Genomic DNA, 27,613 nt, shown 5'->3' on the forward strand with positions numbered 1-27,613 from the left:
AAATCTATTCTTTTTCTACTTGACCTCTTTTAATATCACACCAAAATGTAGTCCTAATATTTCCTGAAGGACTAGACTTTAGAACAGTTATTACTAATGTAATAATGTTATTTTTCACTACCAGACTTCATTCCACTCCACTGCATTTTCTTATCACCAACAGTTTGAATATTAAGGTCCTGTAACTTGTTTTTCACTGGTTGTTTCTAAAATGTATAAGATCTGGGTGCGTACCTCCTTGCAATATGTTATATAACTTTAAAATATGTTCCTTTCAATTTTTCGAACTTATGCCCTGCTTGATACAACAATTATGATGTGCAAAAAAAGAAATTCACAATCAGCAGTATAGTACTTTATGTAAGCCCTTCAAAGGGTGTCTCAGACCAAATTTGGCTTTTGTCCATAATATTATGCAACACATCACAATAAAAGACACGCAGATAACGATCTCGAGTAGGCTAAACAAAAAAATAAATCTTGGTCGTCCTAAAAATTGGACTTTCAGGACTTGCAGCCAGTGAAGACACATTTTCAGCCAGTGAGTATGTACATTTACCTAAATATTTAAGTATTCGTAGTAATTGGAGAAAGAAAAAGAGAGATTTGTCATGCATATTAATTAAAACTGCCCAGTTCTGGTCTAATGTTATGTAACGGTTTGCTGGCAACTCGTTGTACGTTTATCTGTATGTTTTAAAGCAATGGATGTTGGACTTTAAAAGTAATGCCAATAGTGAACATTGAAGTTAGTTTTATTTTGTTTGGTGTAGTTAAATAGCTAGATCTGATTGATTTACAGTCGCACTGACTAACCAATGAATTGAATGGACCCTTTGTGTGAAGTTATACAACGTAGTGCAGGTATACTGCCCTACAAAGGCGAACCGCAGCAACTGCTTATAGGCTACAGTCAAACTGAAAAAGTACGCTGGATCGATTTTTTTATTCATTTGATATTCATTTTCACAAAGTTGAGAAAAAACCTGTCTGTCACATTGTGTGAGAGAACTAATTTGACTTGTTTTAACAACCCAGCGCTTTGCCTTTGCACAACATTGTACGGTAAGCACGTGTTGTTTCTAGACCATTGACAATACGCTGACAGTCCATTTCCATATGACTGGAGCACAGTTACAAATGTCCTTATCGTTTACCAAAGTCCACAGATATTTTCTCAGAGTCATGTAACGTTACTTCATTTTTCTTTTTAAAATTAGTGAAACACGACTGAGCAGGTCAACACAACGCCACTCTTATTTTCAGTTTCGTTTTACAGCTCGTCCAACTAATTTTAATAGAACTAAAATATGCCGCTGCACTTTTCAATGTCTACATAGTGTTAGCAAATGTGTATGTTTAAGTACGAAAAGTAGAGCTTACTGGTCGGGCTAGAGACAAGATCACCGACGTACATAAACTCATATCTACAACGTCGACAACACGCATTACAAAAAGCACACTAATATCTTGTAAGTTACTTCCTACCGGCATTTCCGTCAGAATGGCGAAGAACGCTGTGGAATGTCATATTTAGCTGACTAGTGAGCTAGAGGAATAGTTATTTTTAGAACTTTAAGAATCAATGAATTATGTATCATAACCGCTATTACATGAATATTAAGTCTGGTTATGAGTATAATTGTAAGTGAAAACGGAATTTCCCTCAAACTGTTTAAGAATCTTTATTCATATTTGTTTTCTTTTTTTAATAACAGTTATGGTTGCCACAGCTTTATTGTAGAATCTACAAAAACAGTGGCATTTTGGTCAAGACCCTGGCCACCATGGTACATTTTTGTAGCGGTCTTCATTTAGTCATGGTGTGCTTCTGGTTAGTATAACATATGAAAGTTGTTTCAGGTAAACCAAATGGAATTGCTCCTTTCATCTCTCAAGCCCTCACTTTAATGGAGCTTGAGTAAACATGACAGGAGCCTGAAAACCTGCTTCCTGTAAACAACCCCAGACACCCTTCTCATTGAGATGAGCTGTGAAAGTTGCATTTACCCACTCTGTCAGTGTTCATCTGAATAAATTACACAGCTCAGTACAGTCCAAGGGCAATATATTAAAATGTGCTAGCTCTCAGTAATATCCTCCTCCTCCTGACAGCACGCGCACATTTGTTTCCTCAGGGCTAGAGGAAGACTGAGGATGAAGACAGTGATTGTGGTGCACGGAGGCGCGTGGGCCATCCCGGACATGTTAGCCGAAGCATCCGTGGCTGGAGTCAAGAATGCTGTAAGGGCAGGCGATGCTGTTCTTAAGAGTGGCGGGAGTGCAATTGACGCTGTAGAAAAAGCTGTGAGGATTTTGGAAGATGACCCAACGTTTGATGCAGGTATAATATAATACACAGTTTGTGTCAAAAATTTACATACACCTTGCAGAATCTGCAAAATGTTAATTTTACCAAAATAAGAAAAATGTACATAAAATGTATGTTTTTTTTAGTACTGACCTGAATAAGATATTTCAAATAAAAGTTGTTTACATATAGTCCACAAGAGAAAATAAGTTGAATTTATAAAAAATGATCCTCTGCAAAAGTTTACATATACTTGATTCGTAATACTACGTTGTTACCTGAATGATCTACAACTGTGTTGTGTAGTGATAGTTGTTTGTCCTAAACAGCCCGTTGTTCTTCAGAAAAGTCTTTCAGGTCCCACAACTTCTTTGGTTTTTCAGCATTTTTGTGTATTTGAACCCTTTATAACAATAGCTTTATGATATTGAGATCCATCTTTTTACACTGAGGAAACTGAGGGACTCATATGCAACTGCTACAGAAGGTTCAAATCCTCAATGATGCTTCAGAAGGAAACACAATGCATTAAGTGCTGGGAGGTGATAACTTTTGGAACAGAATGAAGATGTGGACATTTTTCTTATTTTGTCTAAATATATATCATTTTTTCATTTAGAACTGGCCCTCAGAAGCTACTTACATGTTTCCCAGAAGACAAAATAAGTTACATTTACCCTGATCTTTAAATTCAAAAAGTTTTCACCCCCTGGCTCTTAATGCATTGTGTTTTTTTCTAGAGCATCAGTAAGCATTTGAACCTTGTAATAGTTGCACGTGAGTCCTCAGTGTGAAAAGGTGGATCTTAAAATGTAAATGCCTTTTATGTGAAATATCTTATTCAGGTCAGTACTAAAAAAATAACACATTTTTATATGATTCCTGTTATTTTGGTAAAATAATTAACATTTTGCAGATGTGTATGTAAACGTTTGACTTTAACTGTACAGTATATACTAAAATTATTTATATGTAATATTTTTTTTTTTCCTTGACCCTGACTTTTTCTATTAAAGACTTAAAGCAGCAGAAGTGCAGATTCAGTAATTTGTCAGAGACTTCATCTAGACTCTGAGTAGGACAGTATTTCAGCACACACCCTTGACACTTTGTTAATGACCATCTTGAGAGTAAGGTGAGAGGTTCTCAAATAATTATCAGATTACAAGGAGGAAAGCAGGGTAAAACAAGACACTTCATTAACACACCCGGCCTGTCGGTGCCAATCTCATTTGTGATGGCTAACTGCCACCATAAGTGAAATGGCTAATCCTCCTCATATCAGAGCTGCACATTCAGTGGCTCATCGGGATCATTTTATACACTGGGGTAGCCAGAGGCACAGACTGATCAATAGCTGACTAATGCAATCCTGTTTAGAGTATTAAGAGGTAGACATCGGAGTGGATAACAGTCTGGAGTATGTCAGGATGTCAAGGCAGAGATAAGAATGAGATATGTGAGAATGAGATAATGTTATATTACTCTAGAATTTACCCGTCTGTCCATCTATCTGTCTATCATCACTTTTTATGGGAAATACCATATGAAATGTAACATCATTGTAGACATGTAGACATGTTTCTTGTGCAGGACATGGTGCAGTGCTGAATATTAATGGCGAGGTGGAGCTGGACAGTATCATCATGGATGGGAAAACACTTGCCACTGGAGCTGTGGCCTCTGTGAGAAACATCGCTAACCCTGTTAGTCTTGCTCGTGCTGTAATGGAAAAGGTATACTTTTCTCCTCAAAATGCTTTAAAATAATTTGTTGACTTAATGGGATAGTTCATCCAAAAATTACAATTCTGTCATTAATTACACACCCTCGTGTCATTCTAAACCCCTATGACCTTCATTCATCTTCTCAAATTAAGATATTTTTTATCAAATCTGACAGCTTTAACCCAACTTAAAACCCATTTAATTCAAGTCATTTCTCTCTAAACAAATGTTTTACTGAAGGGGATATTTGGTAGAGGATATGATACAGAAACTGAATTTCTCACAAAATTCTGTATATTGTAGATATGACTCTGCAATACATAAATTCAAATTCAATTTTCCTCAATCATAAAGGTTATTCATTTCAATTTTCCATAAAGATTGTCTGACTCAGTAAAATTTTAATTGTAAGAGAACATCACATGGTTGCTATAAAATATGTTCAGTATATATTTTATATTTAAAACTGACATTCACACTTAATGAAGAAATGATGAGAGACCTAGTTATTAATGCCTGCGCTTATCAAGGAAGTCTATATGTGGATCACTTTGAAGATTTATTGTAAAACCCAGAATTAGGTGGATATATCAATATTTTATATTCTTATAATAGATTAAATGACCAAAAAAAGCCATCGAAATGACTTCAAAGGTGATATTATGAGACACCTTAGATTCAGTATTTTCACTTGCCTGCAAAGCTTTAGCTTGTCTTTTTATCTGCAGCTTTGTAATGACAGGCTCAAAGGGAAATAAATGCTGGCTGATTTTCAGATTGATTTCAATCAGTGCTCTTTGTAATGACATTGTCACACCCTCTGCACGTTCCCTCAGCCCCAATCACCACGATCCTCCACCAACCAGCCAATCACCACCACAGCACACCCGTGAACCATCACCAGAATACTAATCACCGTCACCTGCACCGGCAATCACCACACCCTTTATATACCTACCTCTGCCACTCACTCATCGGCTGGTATCAAAGTTGCATGGATGTTTCTCTGTGGATCTTCTCCCCCTCCTGTTGTCTCTCCTGTGCTCCTCGTGGATTCTTCCGATGTTCTCCTGTGCTCCTCGTGGATTGCTCTGATGTTCTCCTGTGATACACGTTAATCGTGTTAAAGGGAAGTGACTATTGCTAACGCTATGATCCTTATGAACTTGAACTCACCTGTTGTGTTTGTTTGAAGATTTGACCACAGAGACCTTATTTCACCCGATTGCACGTGTGTTGTACTGTGCACGTTTGTTAATAAATACCTTGAAAGATACTCACCTTCTCCCTTTGTGTGTGGTCGTGACAGGATACCAGCCCATAAAATATTAACTCACCGCTTCACTCATGGAGGCGAGTGCCGCTATCACCGAAGACACCCCCGATCCATTTGCGGATATGGTAAACGTCCTTCGTCAATCTCTACCTGCTGCTCCAACGACGATTTCCAACACGCCCCTCTCTCGCCCCATGAGTTATTCCGGAGACCCGGGTGGTTGCAATGGTTTCCTCCTGCAAAGTTCCCTCTATATTGAAGCCAACGCACACCAGTTTCCTAACGAAATTTCTAAAATATCTTTTATGATTTCCCTCCTCACTGGACAGGCACTCCAATGGGCAGACGCACTCTGGAATTCACGGAGCGACGCTTTAATCTCCTATAATGCTTTCGTTGCCCACTTCAAGGACGTGTTTGGAGCTGCGCTCACTCCCCTTTCGGTGCACGACGAGCTGATCACTCTGAATCAAGGTGCGTCCAATATCCATGAATACACCCTGCGCTTCCGCTCCCTAGCGGCCACCAGTGGTTGGAACCAAGTAGCTCTCCTAGCAGCCTACCGTAAGGGGCTTAAACCCCAGATCCGCAAGCATATGGTTATTTACGATGACAACGTACCGCTGGAAACCTTTATTAAGAAGGCAGTAGGCATTTCTCAACATCTCTCAGCGTGTCCTTCTACAAAGTCTGTACCCAGCTTCCCTCCACTCCGAACACCGTCACCCCAACGAGACGCGGAGGAGCCTATGATTACTGACTCCTATCGCCTGGATCCTGCGGAGAGGAAACGACGAATTAATAATCATCTGTGCCTATATTGTGGAGAAGCCTCTCACTTCATCAGTGCCTGTCCAGTCCGCCCGCCTCGTCCAATGGTGAGTACCGTATCTATTACTCCGGCCATGTCTCTCTTACCCCATATTACCGCTAAACTAATAGTAAACTCTCGTACTCTCCCCATCTATGTGCTCGTGGATTCCGGAGCGGCTGGCAATTTTGTTTCATCACACTTCATTGCTAAACATCGAATTCCCACCGTTCAAAATGAGGTCACATACCACATAACCACAATCCAAAACTCACCATTGGGCGATGGTAAGATATCTCGCCGGACCAGAAAAGTGACCCTCGTCTCCCAACACAACCACCGGGAACATCTGACCCTCCTAGTACTCCCGCGAGCCAACGTGGATGTCATCCTGGGCAGACCATGGCTCATTAAGCACCAACCCCGCATAGATTGGAGCACAGGAGAGGTCCTGGAGTGGGGCGCAACGTGTGAGGACCACGGCTACCATCCTTCCTCGTCAGATGCAAAGTCTCCATACCGTCCTATCCCTCTGCACGCCACCACCATAGAGAGCCCTGCCACTCAATCCGCCACCACCATTCCCCCCGTCTATCAGTCTTTCACCGATGTCTTCAGCAAGGAACGGGCCACACAACTACCACCGCACCGGCCCTGGGACTGTAGTATCGACCTGCTGCCAGGCGCCAAACTACCCCACGGGAAGATCTACCCCCTCTCACGTCCTGAGCAGGAAGCCATGGAGAATTACATCCAGGAGGCTCTCCAACAGGGGTTCATCAGACCTTCCACGTCCCCAGCAGCATCCAGTTTCTTCTTCGTCCCCAAGAAGGATGGTGGGCTCAGACCTTGCATTGACTACCGGGTGCTCAACGACGCCACGGTGAAATTCGCCTATCCACTTCCTCTAGTGCCAGCTGCCTTGGAGGAACTACGGGAAGCCCGCGTCTTCACCAAACTCGACCTCCGCAGTGCATACAACCTGATCCGTATCCGAGAAGGAGATGAGTGGAAGACCGCCTTCATCACCCCCACCGGTCACTATGAATATCAGGTGATGCCCTATGGCCTGGCTAACAGTCCTTCCGTATTTCAGAATTTCATGAACGAAATCTTCCGCGACTACCTCCATCGATTCGTAATCATCTACATTGACGATATCCTCATTTACTCACGTAACCTAAAGGAACATCAAGACCACGTCCGTCAGGTTCTCCAACGCCTCCGTGAGTACCAACTCTATCTAAAATTAGAAAAATGTGAATTCCATCAGCCCACCATCTCCTTTCTCGGATACGTGATCACTGCGGAGGGAGTTCACATGGAAGCCGGCAAGGTGGACGCAGTGGCCAAGTGGGCGGAGCCCAGGACGGTGAAGGAGCTTCAGCGTTTCTTAGGCTTCGCTAACTTCTACCGACGCTTTATAAAGAACTATAGCCTCCTATCGGCTCCACTCACTTCCCTCTTAAAGGGAGGTCGCCGGGTACTACAGTGGACTCCAGAGGCTCAGCAAGCCTTCGACCGTCTAAAACTAATGTTCACCACCGCTCCCATCCTCAAGCACCCCGACCCTTCAAGGCCCTTCGTGGTGGAGGTAGATGCGGCGGACGTGGGCGTAGGAGCCGTGCTGTCCCAGTGGTCTGATGAACCCCGATCCCTCCACCCGTGTGCGTACTATTCCAAAAAACTTACCCCAGCTGAGCAGAATTATGGAATTGGAGACCGCGAACTGCTGGCCATAAAGCTCGCCCTCGAAGAGTGGCGGCACTGGTTGGAAGGAGCCCAGTTCCCCTTCACCGTAATAACCGACCACAAGAACCTCCAGTACATTCAGAACGCCAAGAGACTAAATGCCCGCCAAGCTCGCTGGTCATTATTCTTTGCCCGATTCAATTTCCACATTACTTACCAACCCGGCCACAAAAACACCAAAGCAGACGCCCTATCACGTATGCACTCACCTGAACCTACCTCTGACGATCCTGATCCAATTCTACCCCCATCTGTCTTTCTCGCACCCATACTATGGCAGCTGGATGAAGATATACGGGCCGCCACCTTCGAGGAACCTGCACCACCGGAGCTTCCCCCGGGTCGTGTCTATGTCCCAAGCCGTCTCAGACCCCTTCTGCTGGATAGTACGCACACGTCCCCCGGCTCAGGACATCCTGGCAGCAGGCGAACCCTCTCGCTCCTCCAGCAGAAATATTGGTGGCCCAACATGAGCAGGGAAGTGGAACGGTACGTCCAAGGATGTTCGGTCTGCGCCGTCAACACAACCCCACGCCGCTTACCCGAAGGTAAATTACAACCGTTACCTATTCCCCGCCGACCCTGGACACACTTGGGCATTGACTTCGCCACAGACCTGCCCCCCTCTCAGGGTTACACCACAATTTTAGTGGTAGTCGATCGATTCTCGAAAGCTTGCAAATTAATACCTCTCAAAGGTCTCCCCACAGCACTAGAAACCGCAGAGGCACTATTCCACAATGTATTCCGGAACTTCGGACTCCCAGAAGACATCGTGTCCGATCGGGGACCCCAATTCATTTCCAGGGTCTGGCGGGCCTTCTTCCAACTTCTGGGTACCACAGTCAGCCTGTCATCCGGATATCACCCTCAAACGAACGGGCAGACCGAACGGAAAATACAGGAAATCTCCCGCTACCTTCGGACGTACTGTTCCCAACATCAAAACACCTGGAGCCAGTATCTACCGTGGGCTGAGTATGCGCAAAATTCCCTCCGTCAAACCTCTACTGGTCTAACCCCATTCCAATGCATTCTAGGTTATCAACCAGCTCTGTTTCCATGGACTGGAGAGTCCTCCGAGGTGCCCGCGGTAGATCACTGGTTCCGAGAGAGCGAGAGGGTGTGGGACTCAGCGCACGTCCATCTCCAGCGGGCAGTACGGAGGCATACGGAACATGCCAACCGCCGTAGGTTACCCAACCCAGTTTACCTCCCCGGGGACCAGGTATGGTTGTCCACTCGAGACATACGCCTCCGGCTGCCCAGTAGGAAGCTGAGTCCCCGCTACATAGGGCCCTTCACCGTGCACTCACAGATCAACCCTGTCACCTACCGTCTAAACCTACCTCCACATTACAGAATCGCCCCCTCGTTTCACGTTTCCCTACTCAAGCGCCACACTGAACCCCTGTTCCCTTCCTCCACAGAGTCGGAGTCACCTCCTCCTCCCGACCCGCCAGAGATCCTTGGAGATAACATCTACCAAGTCCAAGAAATCCTAGACTCCCGGCGGCGGAACGGCCAGCTCCAGTACCTAGTGGACTGGGAGGGGTTCGGACCCGAGGAGAGATCGTGGATACCCCGTGACGACATCCTGGACCCGACTCTCCTCGAGGAATTCCACCGCCAACATCCCGAACGCCCAGCTCCCAGAGGTCGTGGTCGTCCCCGTCGCCGTTCTTGGGTGCCAGGAGTCACCCGTGGAGGAGGGGGTGATGTCACACCCTCTGCACGTTCCCTCAGCCCCAATCACCACGATCCTCCACCAACCAGCCAATCACCACCACAGCACACCCGTGAACCATCACCAGAATACTAATCACCGTCACCTGCACCGGCAATCACCACACCCTTTATATACCTACCTCTGCCACTCACTCATCGGCTGGTATCAAAGTTGCATGGATGTTTCTCTGTGGATCTTCTCCCCCTCCTGTTGTCTCTCCTGTGCTCCTCGTGGATTCTTCCGATGTTCTCCTGTGCTCCTCGTGGATTGCTCTGATGTTCTCCTGTGATACACGTTAATCGTGTTAAAGGGAAGTGACTATTGCTAACGCTATGATCCTTATGAACTTGAACTCACCTGTTGTGTTTGTTTGAAGATTTGACCACAGAGACCTTATTTCACCCGATTGCACGTGTGTTGTACTGTGCACGTTTGTTAATAAATACCTTGAAAGATACTCACCTTCTCCCTTTGTGTGTGGTCGTGACAGACATAGATAGAGGTCTTACACAATGATTTATCTCCACATGTCTAAAAGACAAAACCATAGACAGCATTTTCAACTTATTTCTCAGGGTAGATTTATTTTGAAAAGTTAATATCCACGTAGACACAAATTTTAAAGGGTTAGTTCACCCAAAAATGAAAATTTTGTCATTAATTACTCGCCCTCATTTTGTTCCACGCACTTAAGACTTTCGTTTGTCTTTGAAACACAAATTAAGATATTTCTGATGAAATCCGAGAGCTTTCTGACCCTGCATAGACAGCAAGGATCCTACCATTTGCATTTTGGATTTCATCAAAAACATCTTATTTGTGTTCACAGCACAATTTGTGAATCTGCAACATAATGGCACCAGTTTACAATCGCAAGACCGAAAGATGCATTCAGATCACATCACAACAAAAACATTAAAGGAGTAGTTCACTTTCACAACAAAAATGTACAGATAATGTACTCTCCCCCTTGCCATCCAAGATGTTCATGTCTTTCTTTCTTCAGTCGTAAGAAAATTATGTTTTTTGAGGAAAACATTTCAGGATTTCTCTCCATATAATGTATGGTGCCCCCGAGTTTGAACTTCCAAAATGCAGTTTAAATGCAGCTTCAAATGGCTCTAAACGATCACAGCCGAGGAAAGAAGGGTCTTATCTAGTGAAACGATCGGTATTTTCTAAAAAAAAAAAAAAAATACTATTTATATACTTTTTAACCTCAAATGCTTGTCTTGTCTAGCTCTGTGTGTACTCTGTGTAGAGATTAAAAAGTATATAAATTGTACATGTTTTTAGAAAATAACCAATCGTTTTGCTAGATAAGACCCTTCTTCCTCGGCTTGGATCGTTTAGATCAGGGGTTTTCAAACCTGTCCCGGAGCCTCCCCTGCCCTGCACATTTTGTATGTCTCCCTTATTAGGCACACCCAATTCAGGTCTTGCAGTCTCTACTAATGAGCTGATGATTTGAATCAGGTGTATTAGATGAGAGAGACAAGCAAAATGTGCAGGGCAGGGGAGGCTCCAGGACAGGTTTGAAAACCCCTGGTTTAGAGCCCTTTGAAGCTGCATTTTGGAAGTTCAGACTCGGGGGCACCACAGAAGTCCATTATATGGAGAGAAATCCTGAAATGTTTTTACGCTTTACGACCTGACATGAAAGACATGAACATCTTAGATGACAAGGGGTGAGTACCTCATCTGTAAATTTTTGTTCTGAAAGTGAACTACTCCTTTAAATCAAATCTTGCACATTTAATCCTGACCACATCAGTAGGCATAGTTTAACAGCTAAGTCTGCTACAACCTTAAAAGGAAGTACTTACTACCTTTCTGGGTCATGAACGTGGTAGTTGCGTTGCTTTCTATGCAGGATCAGAAAGCTATCAGATTTCATTAAAATTATCTTAATTTGTGTTCTGAAGATGAACGAAGGTCTTGCGAGTTTGTAACAACATGAGGGTGAGTAAATAATGATAGAATTTTCATTTTTATACCCATTCACACCAAGACCCATAACTATAAAGATCTGTCTATAATGATAACAAGTATCCACACCATCAGCTGACATAATGTTGTTTAGTTATGTAAATGTGTATCTTGTCTTCTCTTTTGGTCCTGTTGCTTTCTGGTCTCTTTAAATGTGAATACCAAACACATCAATGGAATCTCAAGTTAACAGCGCTGCCAAAGCATGTTGCGACTGATTAGATCATGCAAAATTGTATTACTTGCGCCGCCAAGTGGAGCCAAATCTACAATAAAACTTGGTGTGAATGTGCAAAACATTTGGCAGAATTGGCTTTTGATTAGCTAAACAAAAAACTTGACCGCAGCCACTTATTTTCTGCATACCATTACACCATTAACTAACAGCATCTGGCTTAAAAAATAACCACACACAGAAAATAATTATTAATATTCACATAGCCTTGGTCATAATCTCTCAGCTGCTGTTATATAAATGCAGTAGTAGATATATATATATAGTAAGATAGGCCTATGTCAAAGACATTAACATTTTCCCTTTCACCGAAGTTCACCTTTGCGAGGCATTGGACATGAATGAAACAAAACCCGAAGAATACATGATAATTGATTAGTTGCAGCACCTGTCTTGACTGCCCCAAAAGACCTTGGCCTTACAGTGGATTGGCAGATCTCTTTAATAGCCAGTATTAAAAATTCATCAAGTCTTGATCAATGCTGCGATCAGGCTTCACTGACCTCATGCTCTAGCTTTGCGATCTAAAATGCACAGTATTTGACAAAGAAACACGACATTAATAACCATGTTAATATTTAAAAGTTTCCTAAACCAGAATTATGGTTTAATCCATTGCATTGTTGTACAGAGAAGTTGCACAGAGAAATCAAATTGTATTATTGGAGACAGCAGGGTATTGTCTCAATAAATAATAGCAGCTCCACGTAAAGATGTGAACAGTAAATATGAAAATAAAGTGAAAGGATGCAGATGTTTTATGCTATAAATTATACACTGGGAGACATTTAAAGAAACACATCAAATGGAATCAGAATGCAATAGATGAACTAGTACTAATTTAGCAGCACAAAGAACTAACCATGTAAGACATTTAAAAATGTAAGGCTGTAAACCTGTCAAACCAAGCCTAAGGGGGCACTGCTGTACATTTGCTATAGAGATGTTTTGTAGTAGACCAACCCTGAGGGTAATTCGCCTTGGATTCCCTCTGGAATATCAAATGGCGTTTTACACTCAATTATACTGTAGTCAAGTACATTTTTGATTTAGGAGAAAGGTCTTTGGTTGACATTACATGATAAGACTTTCATGTTCAGGTCTGTCATAAATGACACGCAGTCATACTTCAAACATGAAATTTTAAATGGCATGAAACAAGCTAGTATATAATCTGCTTGCTAAATCATGAGTTATCAAATACTATTTCCGGGTTCAAGCCTCTACTCTGTTTCAAGTGAGAACACAGCCTCAACTGCTGTTTATGAGAACAAACATTTGTAACTCATGACGTACACGGTCTCTGAGCTCACGGCATCCAAGACACAAATATTTTAACAACTGCTAAAAAATGAATCTGTCTGTCCAACTGAGATTTCAGCATGAAATTTAAGATGATTAAGATGGTTAAGATGATTTTCACACCATGAGTGTTTATTAGCACCATTTGTGGTTTGGTTTTGCGATCTGAAGGAGCATTTGGACCCAGAAACGGTGACATGTGACATCAGACTTAACAACCAGACTGGATAAAGTAAACATTTAGACTACTAATCCTCTCTTTAAACCCTTTTTTGTGTTTTTTATTTAGACAGATCATGTCATGTTGACAGACAGAGGAGCCAGCATGTTTGCGGAGCGCATTGGTATTCCAGTAGCTGATGATTTAGTGACTGAACTGGAACGTAAAGACTGGGAACTAAGCAACAGCTATAAAGTTGGAGTCAAAACGTTATTCAACACACAATGGTGGGTAATTTTGTGCTCTAAAATGGTTTTAATAGTTCCTGATTTCATTTCAGTAACGCATTTTGATGACAGTACAGCATCTTTGGAAAGATATGGTTTGTGTGCTTGCAGAGAAAGCATTTGGTTTTTCTTGAATATTTCCTTTTCAACTATCATGAAAAAAAAATGATTTAAGATGTATTTTGTGACCTCTTTCCATTAATATTGTGGACTGCATACTGTGATAAAATGTTTGTATATAAAGACATCTTTACAGTATAGGATAGAAAGTACATAGAGTTTAAAAACTAGAGTCGTGTAGTCTTAAAAGTGGTCTTCTCTGCATTGAGGCCATGGGTTGAGAATGGCAGCATATTGACATGCTGGCCTGCTCAGAACTCTGGTCATTCCCTGAGGCCTCTAGGCAGTGCAGTTAGAGCTGTGTGGGCTCCAGCAAAGCAGCCTTACCTGCCACCTCCACTTCCCCAGGCTGAGTGTTGAGTAGTAGTGGAGTCAGGGCCATGGCGGGGTGTAACCTCAGCCCCTGAGGGAGTCTGTAAAAATAGTGCTGTGGAGGTGCTAAGTGACAGTTGGCTGAGCTACTGCCTTTCATCCCGCCCCGCTGTGGCTTCATTATTGATAGCCTCCCTCTACTCGCCCTGTACTACCATCACTGGGCTTTTTAACACACAGGCCCTAGAACTCAATTACCCTCCACCTTTATTTAGGTGATTACATGGCCTACCTCTGCCCTGCTGGCTTGACCATGCTTTTGTAATACAACAGACACCGGAGTGCCAGTACTTCCTATTCACAGCGTATTGATCACACCTGATAAAAGTATTGGATAAATCTCAGTCATGTGATTAATGAGGGAACCAGTATTCAGGATCAAAGTACAGTTTGGGAAAAGTATGTGTGGAAAAAGTATAGAATAGAGAACAATGGTAGAGTTCCGAAAATAAATAAAAATTCCATGACATGCCTAACCTAGATTTAAAGTGATAGTTCACTCAAAAAATTAAAATTACTCACCCCCATGTCGTTCCAAAACTATAAGACCTTCGTTCATCTTCGGAAGAGAAGAAATTGTTAAATAAAGTTGTTATTTTTCTTTTCTTTATGCACAAAAAGTATTCTTCTAACTTCATAAAACTAAGATTGATCCACTGATGCAACATGGGCTTGAATGTGTCAGTTGCGTTGTTTATGCAGGATGAGAAAGCTCTCAGATTTCATCAAAAATATCTTAATTTGTATTCTAAAGAGATAAACGAAGGTCTTACAGGTTTGGAACGACATGAGGGTGAGTAATTAATGACAGAATTTTTATTTTTGGATGAACTATGCCCTAATATGATCAATTATATCAATTATATTTATCAGGCTTTAATTCTGGCAGGTCTCATCAGTCAAGCTTGCATCAGCTAACTCTCAGATGATCCAGCAAATTACCCTCCTCCATCCCCAGCTCCTCCTTTTGCCCACAGTCAAAACTTGCATTTGATATTCCTCATTGAATTAGACTCCTTTATCCTGAATTTTGTTGTTACATTAATTTGTCATTAAGAACATTAATGATATTTGCAACATTCAAATTGGTTCTGTTCTGTTTATCCCAAGGGGGTTATTGCTGCTGTCCCTGCTCTTATCCAAGCTAGGCTGCATGGATGGGCAGGGAGTTTTTGACTAGAACAGAACTGTATGCAAATTGTCAATCATCTTTGATGGTACCGGTCCTGACAGAAATGCTTCTGTCTGCATTGTTTTAAATTATGTATTCATTTTTTTTTTTTTTAAATAATTGTGTTCAACATAGGAATTCCTGGTAAAAAACTACATTATCTATGATTCTGCAAAGAAATGGCCACTACCAGTAAAATAAGTAAAGCAAGCAAACTGCCCTAAAAGAATTCTTTAACACTCGTCCACTTCCATAAAGCACTGAGAATGAGAATGTCTCCTAACCCTTTCAAATACTTATATATTTCTATTTATTGGCTGGCATGTTTTGTAATAAATGTAAAACTTGCTTCTATATACATAATCAACATCTTTAAATCAATAGTTATGTTCATCCATTTTGCCATTTGCAATGCTTCATAGGATGTACACTACTAGTCAAAAGTTTTTGAATAGTAATGTAATTTAATGTTTTAAAGAAGTCTCTTCTGCTCATAAAGCCTGCATTTATTTGATCCAATGTACAGCAAACATAATTTTGATTTTACTATTTTAAATAACTTTTCTATTTCAATATATTAAATGTAATTTATTCCTGTGATTTCAAAGCAGAATTTTTAGCATCCTTACTCCAGTCACATAATCCTTCAGAAATCATTGTAATATTCTGATTTGCTGCTCAAAAAACATTATTATTATTATTATTATTATTATTATTATTATTATTATTATGTTAAAAATGGCTGAGCAGAATTTTTTCAGGTTTCTTTGATGAATAGTAAGTTCAGAAGAACAGCATTTATCTAAAATATAAATGTTTTGTAACATTACGAACGTCTTTTATAATCACTTCTGATCAATTTAAAGCATCCTTGCTTAATAAAAGTATTTCTATAATTTTACTATTCACTAAATAAAAACAAAGTTTATTTTGTTATGAAAGTGCATAATATTCTAGACTGGCCATGAAGTCTTATTTTTCAGTGTGCATATACAGGTGCTGGTCATATAATTAGAATATCTTCAAAAAGTTGATTTATTTCACTAATTCCATTCAAGAAGTGAAACTTGTATAAATGCATACATTCATTCCACACAGACTGATATATTTCAAGTGTTTATTTCTTTTATTTTGGTGATTATAACTGACAACTAATGAAAACCCCAAATTCAGTATCTCAGAAAATTAGAATATTACTTAACACCAATACAAAGAAAGGATTTTTTAGAAATCTTGGCCAACTGAAAAGTATGCACATGAAAAGTATGAGCATGTACAGCACTCAATGCTTAGTTGGGGCTCCTTTTGCCTGAATTATTGCAGCAATGCGGCATGGCATGGAGTTGATCAGTCTGTGGCACTGCTCAGGTGTTATGAGAGCCCAGGTTGCTCTGAAAGTGGCCTTCAGCTGAAGTAAGTTAATTGCCTACAGCAATTAAGAACAGGGATACCATGGTCCTTAAACCAGGTACTGGTAGCTTTGGCACTGTGTGCAGGTGCCAAGTCCTGTTGGAAAATGAAATCTGCATCTCCATAAAGTTGGTCAGCAGCAGGAAGCATGAAGTGCTCTAAAACGTCCTGGTATACAGCTGCGTTGACCTTGGACCTCAGAAAACACAATGGATCAACACCAGCAGATGACATGGCACTCCAAACCATCACTGACTGTGGAAACTTTACACTGGACCTCAAGCAACATGGATTCTGTGCCTCTCCTCTCTTCCTCCAGACTCCGGGACCCTGATTTCCAAAGGAAATGCAAAATTTACTTTCATCAGAGAGCATAACTTTGGACCACTCAGCAGCAGTCCAGTCCTTTTTTTGTCGAGACGCTTCTGATGCTGTCTGTTGTTCAAGAGTGGCTTGACACAAGGAATGCGACAGCTGAAACCCATGTCTTGCATACGTCTGTGCGTAGTGGTTCTTGAAGCACTGACTCCAGCTGCAGTCCACTCTTTGTGAACCTCTCCCACATTTTTGAATGGGTTTTGTTTCACAATTCTCTCCAGGGTGCGGTTATTGCTATTGCTTGTACACTGTTTTTCTACCACACCTTTCCCTTCGCCTCTCTATTAATGTGCTTGGACACAGAGCTCTGTGAACAGCCAGCCTCTTTTGCAATGAACTTTTGTGTCTTGCCCTCCTTGTGCAAGGTGTCAATGGTCGTCTTTTGGACAACTGTCAAATCAGCAGTCTTCCCCATGATTGTGTAGCCTACAGCACTAGACTGAGAGACCTTTTAAAGGCCTTTGCAGGTGTTTTCAGTTAATTAGCTGATTAGAGTGTGGCACCAGGTGTCTTCAATACTGAACCTTTTCACAGTATTCTAATTTTCTGAGATACTGATTTGGGGTTTTCATTAGTTGTCAGTTATAATCATCAAAATAAAAAGAAATAAACACTTGAAATATATCAGTCTGTGTGGAATGAATGTATACATTATACAAGTTTCAGTTCTTGAATGGAATTAGTGAAATAAATCAACTTTTTGAAGATATTCTAATTATATGACCAGCACCTGTAATATAGTTTATATGGTTAATATTCCAATATCTTAAAAAAAAAAAAAAAAAGCCCACCAAGGATATCTGCCAGCCCACGCTTCTATAGCCATCAAGAACTGGGCCTAAGCCCAGCCCTAAACTCATGCCACTGGCAGAGCCAGTATTTCTATGTCAGTATTCTCAAACACCACAGTTTGAGAAGTACACTTTTCGGCAGAATCAACCTACAAATCTTGTCTCAGAATGTTAAGAAGTGAAGAAGAAATGAATTTTAATATTGAAAAACTTACACTAATTTATGGAAGCCCTTTTCTATCTCAGAATTTGTAAAAAAAAAAAAAAACTGTAACTTTGTATATTTCATGCAATGTGACTTTAATTTGCACAGCTGCAACTGTGTTTCTCATATTTCAAAAAATGTTATATCACATTGTGACTATATCTTAACAGTGTAACTTATTTCTTATTTTAGGCTTCATCTCACAATTACCATTTTATTTTTTACTCATTTAGGCGGAAACAAACTTCCACATGCATCTGCTTTAAATGCATACAGTCATTTAGTTTTGGCGATTAGTATGTAGAAAATACATTTACAACAAAAAGTGAAGACAACCACCTGCTCTTCTTAATGAGAACTCTAAACTTGTATTCCAATATCTGCACACTTCATTAAGCTGTTTATGGATGTGTGCAGATTTACTGCAAAACTCTGTGATCACTTTGAAGTGTGAAATACAGTCCACCGTCAAGCTGCTTTTAAAAGCTGTTTTCACCTAAACCGATGAGCAAGATCCAGGCATCGGTGGTGATTTAAAAGAGCAATCAAGCGCCTGCCAAAAATGATTGATGCCTCAAATCTGGAACCTGACAAGTGATTCTTCGCCAGCTGCTTCAGACAAATATTCTCCACGAGGACCATGTTTGCTCTCCCATTTCTGGGGAGAACGACACGGAGGCTGTTTTCTTTAATTTCACCTTGAACCATTGTCCTCCACGCGGCTTCAAACTCATAACGTACGCTTGTTTTCCACAGCACTGCTGCCTTAATCAGAGTTTCATGGGATATGAAGCCTGTGAAATACTGGGGTCTCTGTTCATCCCACATTCTGCTCTCTATTCTATTTCCTTTCAAGTGAACTGGCAGGGAAGACTGATGTGCACATCATATGAATTGTGTTGTGTTTTTTTTTTTTTTAAGAACAATCCATACTTTTGCATGTGTGTCTACAGAAATATCACAACTGATACAACACTTTCCCTGCAATCTCTCTGAGTGTACTTTGCCAGACTAGCGGCTGTGATTCAGAGTGGCGAAGGGCACTTATTCTCACTCTCTTCCTTTGTTGACAGGCAGATGATGATGAGTCAATTTCGGTTGTGCTGGCACTCTTAAAAGCATCTGTGAGGTTGTCATTAGCACGATCCCTTTCAAACCTCACCAGAACACTACAACATGCTTTTTTTTTTGGACTGAAAATCACATAGGAAACAAAAGTAATTGCACAGAGGCTATATTTGGAAGGGAGGTTGAGGCTTTTATCCAGTAGATTATGACTGCAGCGTATTAAGTTGAATTCCGGGACAAAAGTCTGTCTGATGAAGAGGAACTAAGCTAGAGGCACATCTCAGAGTGTGATGAATAATAATGCTGTCCCTTCAAAGCACCTTTTGAAAATACCATGTCTGAGACCATAAAATTATAGATCTGAGGACAAAAATGTTTATTATTCAAGGTTATTGAGCTTTTTTTTTATAATTATAGGGGCCATGATACTGTTGGAGCGGTGGCTCTGGACTCTTTGGGTAATGTGGCGTGCGCTACATCCACCGGAGGAATCAGGAATAAAATGGTAGGAAGAGTCGGCGATACTCCTATTATAGGTGAGTCGGATCAGAGATAGAGGACAGAGATAATCTCAGTGTCACACCAACATTAATTTTGAAGCAGTGCCTCGGTTGAATGAGCCATTTCGGTTTGAAGGTGTCAGCTCTGATCAATACTCAATTGTCAGAGCGTTTTCTCCCGAGGTAACACACATTAACGTCCGACTCTGTCTGCGCTGCTGTCTTTTCCTGTTCGATAAGGATCTGGTGGATATGCAGACAATAGAAGTGGTGCGGTCTCCTGTACTGGTCACGGAGAGTCTATTCTCAAAGTCACCTTAGCCAGATTAATCCTCTTTCATATGGAGCAAGGTATGAGACTTTTACACTAATCCTGACAAGGGTATGAGTGTGCATGCACACTCGATTACATCTATATTTGCTTAATTAATTTTGTGCCTAATCCATTTTTTAATGGATTTATTTATTTATTTAAAAAAAAAAATTTAGCATGCAGTACCTTTCAAAAGTGTGATCGGTAACATTATTTTAAACAAAATGAATACTTTCACACAGCGAGGATGCATTATATTGAAGACATTTACACTGTTACAAAGCAATTCTGTTTCAAATAAATGTGTTTTTTACTGACTGAATCCTAATGCCACAAGGTGTCCACAGAAATATTAAGCAGCACAACTGTTGTTCAACATTGATAATAATAAGAAATGTTTACTTAAGCAGCAAATCAGCATATTAAAATGATTTCTGAAGGATCGTGTGACACTGAAGACTGGTATAATGGCTGCGGAAAATTCATCTTTGCCATCACAGGAATAAATTGCATTTTAAAATAAGAATAGAAAACAGTTATTTTAAAAAACAGTTACTTTAAAAAACATACCCCAGAACGGTACTATTTGTTATTTGATGCATAACATGTCTGTTTTATATGGAAGCCCGTTTCCGCCACTGAATAAAAAATAATTAAAAGACAATTACGGCTTTTTATCTCACAATTCAGACTTTTTTCTTACAGTTATGAGATATTAACTCACAGTTGCAAGTTATAAAGTCAGAATCGTGAGATATAAACTTACAATTTTGAAAAATTAAGTCAGAATTGCGTGATATAAACTGGCAATTGCTAGTTATAAAGTCAGAATTGCTAGACGGAACCTTGCAATTTTGAGAAATAAAGTCAGAATTGCAAGATATAAACTCAAAATTTGGACTCAATTTTTTCTCAAAATTGTGAGTTTATATCTTGCAATTGTGACTTTTTTCATGCATTTGTGAGTTAAGTCAGAATTGCAATTCTGTGAACATATCAGTCTTTTTTCCCCCTCCAGATTGGACTTTATAACTCACAATTGGTAGTTTATATCTCACAATTCTGAGAAGGAAAAAAAAAATCAAGAATTGCGGGATACAAACCCCTAATTGCGAAAAAAAAAGTCAGAACACACAATTCTGAGACAAAAACGGTCATAAAAGCTATGTGCATTATATTTATATAATTATAAAAATTCATGGTTGTTCTAGAAAATGTAAAAAGCTTTAAATAAAATATTTTAAAAAAGAATTACAAAATTTAAAACGGGTGTAGGTGTCAATTATAATACAATATTTGTCAAAAAAACTATTCTCTCTTAATTTACTTACTGCTTGTTTTCTTAAAAAAACAACAAAAACGAACTAACACTAGCTTCTCTGTTCTTGCTGTATTCCATCAATCTATTTTTAGGCCTCTAACACTAGCTTGCTTTTTCTTTGTTTATCGTCTATTAAAACTCTTTTTATTATCTATTTTCTTTTTCTTTTTTATTTATTATATAATAATTAAAAAAAAACCTTGATACATGTACTGCTTTAGGCTAAATGAGACCTGTCATAGCACTTGCATGTTATTGCTCTTTTGTTGTTTTTGATTGCTTCCATTGTCCTCTTTTGTAAGTCGCTTTGGATAAAAGCGTCTGCTAAATGTAAATGTAAAGTTAAGTCAGATACTAGGTTAACCAATATCACAGAATTAGAAATTACATAAAAAGACAATAACAGCTAAACAAGATTTAATTTTCTGTATTTTCTTGTATATTATAAATGAAAAATATTCATCACCCATTAGTTTTTCCCCCCGCTTTGTGTCTTCCTCTTTGTTTGTGTTTTTACTCTTATGCAATTTGCGTTCATATTGTTTCGGCTTGCAAGGTCTCGATCATCTCTACCCCTTTACCCTCACCCACATGTTGCTATTATTATCAGATTTTGTATAACCAAGCAGAATGAATGTCAAACCGCACAAAAATCGGATGCTGCTGTTGCCAGTCATTTTAATTGGTGTGTGTGTGTGTGAGAGGCAGGAAGGATCGGATGTGCTGCCACAGTAGGCAGATGATAATGAGGTGTATGTTTGTCTGAGGAAAGAGTTTGAAGGGTCAGCAGGCTATTGTTTGCTTTGGCATTCTGTGGTAATGATGCTGCAAGCGCAACCACTCTGCTTTTTATATAGCAGTTCATTATTTTATCAATTATTGGGCTTGCCATTGGTCTCGACAATTTGTTTAACACTTGTGTAGTTAATTAATGTGATCAATTCATTTAGATTGTTAAAGTTTTTTTAATAACACTGGTTATTGGTACCATTGGCAACATTACTTATAATAATAAATATGAAAGCATAAAATCTTTAATAGTTGGCTAGAGGTTCACGAGTCCCTAGTTGAAGCAAGAAAATTAATTCACTGCTCTGAAGAACGAGGAACAGGACACAAAGAGATAGATGAAAAACAACTAAAAATAGACATTACATTGTAGCTAAATACAATATGTCCTGTTTTAGAAAAAAACATATTAATAATAAAAATTCTAATGCTATTAAAAATTGAAATAATTGAATACTGTTGCAGTGTTTGTCTCTTTGCTAGGCTGATGTTTTCTATGTTGGACTACTAGGACTGCAATACTAAGACTGATGGAATGAGAAAACCACAAGAGCAACATATATTGTTCACTGTGTGACCTGGACAGGGTCACTAAGGACACATACACTGGCGGTGCAGTATTTCATCATACGGCACACAGAGATCAAATGCTCTTCATTTTTTTTCTGTTGTGCTGGAAAATACCAGAAAAATACAAGCACAATAGAAAATGTTGTGAAGTTGAATGAACCTGTACACTACTTGTACAAAACCTTTTAAAAGTTTGGGGTTGTAAAGTTTTCTTTTTGTTTTTGATGCTTACTAATCAAAAATATCATTACAACTTATTTTCAGCAGTCATTACCCCATTCTTTAAAGGGGCTATATGTAACTTTTTCCCCAAAATAAATGTAACAATAGCCTTTTTATTTGACCATTTATGACTCAAACATCTCCTGATGAGCATACTGACACCTTGTCAGCTCACAGTGGGTGCACCTATAAGCCTGTATCCTATTTTTCCTATTTTCTGTCGGGTCGGATTTTTCGCGCGCTGTCTGCGGATGTGACGTCAAGCGCGTTCATGTTAAACGTTTCAGATCACTCTGCCACCATCGCTAGTCATATATATTGCAAACAAACTTAGTTTCTCAAACAATATATGTATTTGGTTCTTACCTCTGTAAACATAATGTTGACTTCTTTGCAGCGGATGACTTGTGAAGTGTGTACGTAAGAGCGCGCGCTGCGAGAGCGAGCAGAAAGGAAGAGCAGTTCCGTTTTTTGGCCACAGGTGTCAGTCGCGAGTTTAAATTTCAGAAAGTTACATATAGCCCCTTTAAGGAGAAGTTCACTTTCAGAACAAAAATGTACAGATAATGTACTCACCCCTTGGCATCCAAGATGTTCATGTCTTTCTTTCTTCAGTCGTAAAGAAATTATGCTTTTGAGGAAAACATTTCAGGATTTCTCTCCATATATATATATATATATATATATATATATATATATATATATATTAGGGCTGGGCGATTTGGCCTAAAATCAAAATCTCGATTAATTGAACATTTTAACCCGATTACGATTAATGAACGATTATTTTATTCATTAATAAAATTATATTTAATTATATTTAAATAATTTTTTTTTTTTGCCCTCATAGTTCACTGACAAGTTTTGTACAGTAAATATGCTCACATATTACAAGTGAGACATTTTTGAATGAAGGGTGCACACACTATCTACTATCTATGATTATTTATTGAACATCAGTGTTGAACAACTGAAATTAAAGCACACATTGCTTAAAACGAAAAGTCACATTTTTCTTAAATTAGTGAAAATAAATAACTTGCACTTTTGGAAACAAAATAAATTATTTATAAAATAATAATAAATATTAAAAGTAGAAAATAAGCAGTATCTTTTCTAAATAAAATTACTCTTGTATATCCTGTAAATACTTTTTACTGTATAAATACTGCTTAAGCTCTCCATCGACACGTCGGCGGAATAACGTAGCCTAATGTAGCTGGGTTACGTGACTCCACACGCAGTAGGGAAAGTAATTGAAATAATTGACCTGGAAAAATTTGATCGATTATAGGTTCTGAATGTCGATTTCGATTACTTTTCGATTAATCGCCCAGCCCTAATATATATATATATAAATATATATATATATATATAGACTTCTATGGTGCCCCCGAGTTTGAACTTCCAAAATGCAATTTAAATGCAGCTCTAAATGATCCCGGCCGAGGAAGAAGGGTCTTATCTTGCAAAAAGATCAGTTATTTTCTAAATTTTTTTTTATAATTTATATACTTTAATTTCTACACAGAGTACACAGAGAGCTAGACAAGATGAGCATTTGAGTTTAAAAAGTATATAAATTGCATCAATTGTTTTGCTAGTGATCGTTCAGAGCCATTTGAAGCTGCATTTTGGAAGTTCAAACTCGGGGGCACCACAGAAGTCCAATGTTTTTCTCAAAAAACATAATTTCCTTATGACTGAAGAAAGAAAGACATGAACAAGGGGGCCAGTACATTATCTGTACATTTTTGTTCTAAAGGGGACTACTCCTTTAAGTGTCACACAATCCTTCAGAAAACATTCTGATATGCTGATTTGCAGTTTTATTTGTGCTGCTTACAATTTTTGAGTAGTAAATTGTTATAAATAGAAAATAATAGTTGTAACGATGTAAAATACTGTCATTGTCTAAACAATTTAATGCAGTGGACAATGATATTAACAGGTGTTGCCGAATTAATAGATGTTTACAGCCTTATTTAAAGGGATAGTTCACCTAAAAATAAAAATTCTGTCATTAATTACTCTTGTGTCAGTCCAAACCTGTAAGACCTTCGTTCATCTTTGGAACATAAATGAAGATATTTTTGATGAAATCCAAGAGCAACACAACTACCACGTTCAAAACCCAGAAAATTTGTATGGACATACTTAAAATAGTCCATGTGACCTCTCAGTGGTTCAATCGTAATGAACGTGTCAGTTGCGTTGCTGTCTATGCAGGGTCAGAAAGCTGTTGTATTTAATCAAAAAAATATATTTTGTGTTCTGAGGGTGAACGAAGGTCTTACAGGTTTGGAACGACATGAGGATGAGTAATTATGACAGAATTTTCATTTTTGGATGAACTAACCCTGTAACCGTACATATTTTAAGAATCCTTATCATTGTATTTATGCAGTTCACATTGACTGGAAAAGCTTTTGAGAAGTACAGCAAAAATACATGGTCAGCTGATGCCAGCCAGATAAACTTCTGCTGCTAACTTTGCTGACACTGTCACATACCTGAGTGTTTTCTTTGTGAAATGCAGGGAAATCAGCCACAGCCGCTGCCGACGCTTCACTTCAGTACATGGGGGAGAGAGTGAAAGGATGCGGAGGAGCTATTGTTGTGTCCTCCGCGGGGGACTGGGCCGCCAACTTCACCACAGAACGCATGGCTTGGGCCTCCATTAAAGAGAATGTCCTGCACTACGGGTTAAATCCCAAAGAAAATTTTACAGACATGCTGAAGTGATATCATTATATTTCAATTTAATTAGTTTTCATGTATGTGAATTTATTAATACTTTCACCTACTTCACTAATTTGTTTAGTTTAAGTTCACAATTGTGATTAATTGTACCCTTCATACAAATCTAAGTTATTTAACATCAGTAGTAATGAGCTGTTTCTCACATCAAGAATGAGAACAAATACTCTCATGTACTGTATGTGTTCTGGTAAGTTTAACTAACAGTTAATGAATGATTGTTAATTGATTAAAAAAATGTTAAGAAGGTTGTTAGGAAAACATTTAACGTTTTAGTATCTTTTGTAGCTAGCTTCCTGTAAATGCAATACACTTATGCAGGTTGTCCTATACTGTTTCCTCAGTGAACAACCAATAGAAACACAATATGGTGTTAAGTGACTAAATGAGGAATTCACAAAGAGTTCGAAATTCAACACACAATTAATAAATATTAATAATAGGAGCTATCTGGTTAGCGTTAGTTAATTGTATCATTAATACTGAAACGTATTCACAAATGACGTCTGAATATATCATAAACTGTCTTCAGGAAGACAGAAAATCGAACATGTAATGAAATTATCAATATCGTGGTATTGTGATAGCAAAACCGTCTCAATATTATCATGGTTACATGACAATATGAAAGGATTCTGGGCAAAAAATGTAGATTTCTAAAATATTCTAACATATAAGGTCTTTCGAGTTGTGTTTAAGCCATTATGCTTTGAAACACCATCTATTAAATGAACTAAAACCCCTTAATGAAGTCAATGTGTATTTCGTTATGGCGCTCAGCTCGTGATCCGGTGTTTTTTGCGCCTCAGAACAGCTCAGGTAGTGAGTTTAGCGTGTGTTTGGGAACGCAACGGCCACAGTTATGCTTTATTTTCGTGGTAGATGATTACACAATTTCACTAGATTTGCATTTTTGTAAGCCTGTTTTCACTGAAGCTGAAGTTTTCCTTTAAAATAAAAGTTCTTCTGCTGTTTCCCTCAAAACGAAAGCTTAAAAGTGCAGTATGAATTGCTGACAGCTAACGTTTTAAATGGATAACTTTACTGCGTCTATATTCAAACTATCTCTTACAATTGTAGAAATTAGGAAAGAAGTATTACAATTTCCCTTCTGTAGTGTAAAGCAAAATAATATACCTATGAAATATTAATTTTCATTTATTTTACAGTGCAATTGACTATTACTGTCATAGGAATAACAATAATATAAAATTGCTGTTGTTATTATTAATTTGTTTGGCTGTAATTTAGACTGAGACAGTATACCACAAATAAAAAGATAGTTGAGTCCCCTTTAAAGTTCAAGTACAAGTCAATTCACCTTTTTCTGACTTAAGTTTTCTTAGTTAAGAACACAACTCTCAAAGTGCATTAGACAAAATAATTTTAACTTATAATTTTAACAAAATAACTTTAAAATGCACAAAAGTCTTAATTTGTCTTTATTTTATTTTATTTTTTTATTTTTTTTGTCGTATCATGAGATTTTGATGTCGTTACCTCCCTACAAAAAATAATCAAATAATAATCAAATACAGCTGCTTTCACTACATTTATGAAATACAACTCTATTAAAGAATAATCTTACCCCTTCCTGTCTTCAGTCCCATCATTTCAGGTTTTTATCTAAGGGCTAATTGGTGGATCTGAAAGATAAAATTATTATTTTTATGTTTCTTTAAAAAAAATATCACAATCTTCCTGCTGATTTGTGAAAACATCCTTGAATTTTAGTTTGCTTCTCTTTTGTTTGTGAATAAAGCAGTGACGATATTATAAAATGGAAATGAGGCAACACTGTTAAAATATTCCAGCCATGGGAATTGACGGTTGAATAATTATGTCCTGAAAGTTTAATTCTTTATTAGGAAAAGTTTTCGCAACTGCTCCTAGTTAGTGTCTCCTTAGTTGCCCTCCTCTCATTTATTAGTAATTTCATTTAGCTTCAAATTAAGGATATGCAGTGTACTGTATATATGAACACAAATATGTATTACAGAATAGAAGCGCACACACATTTGGCAATTAAAACTTGTCAAAAGCT

The 27,613-nt window shown here is 38.8% G+C and overlaps 1 protein-coding gene across 3 annotated transcripts; it reads left to right on the forward strand.

Moving 5' to 3' along the window:
• Nucleotides 1-429: 429 nt before the first annotated feature.
• LOC141326311 (isoaspartyl peptidase/L-asparaginase) lies at nt 430-27,613 on the forward strand. 3 transcript variants are annotated; one of them, XM_073835048.1, is made up of 7 exons: nt 430-541; nt 2,139-2,344; nt 3,905-4,047; nt 13,422-13,579; nt 19,512-19,630; nt 19,835-19,945; nt 25,349-27,613. In XM_073835048.1, the coding sequence occupies exons 2-7, from the start codon at nt 2,158-2,160 to the stop codon at nt 25,552-25,554; spliced, it is 924 nt and encodes a 307-aa protein (XP_073691149.1). In that variant the 5' UTR covers nt 430-541; nt 2,139-2,157; the 3' UTR covers nt 25,555-27,613. The 3 variants fall into 3 exon arrangements, with proteins under 3 accessions (XP_073691149.1, XP_073691150.1, XP_073691151.1); XM_073835049.1 differs by having other exon boundaries at nt 431-545; XM_073835050.1 differs by lacking the exon at nt 430-541 and adding an exon at nt 889-1,065.

This window comes from Garra rufa, chromosome 2 (assembly GCF_049309525.1).
Source record: "Garra rufa chromosome 2, GarRuf1.0, whole genome shotgun sequence".
NCBI lineage: Eukaryota > Metazoa > Chordata > Actinopteri > Cypriniformes > Cyprinidae > Garra > Garra rufa.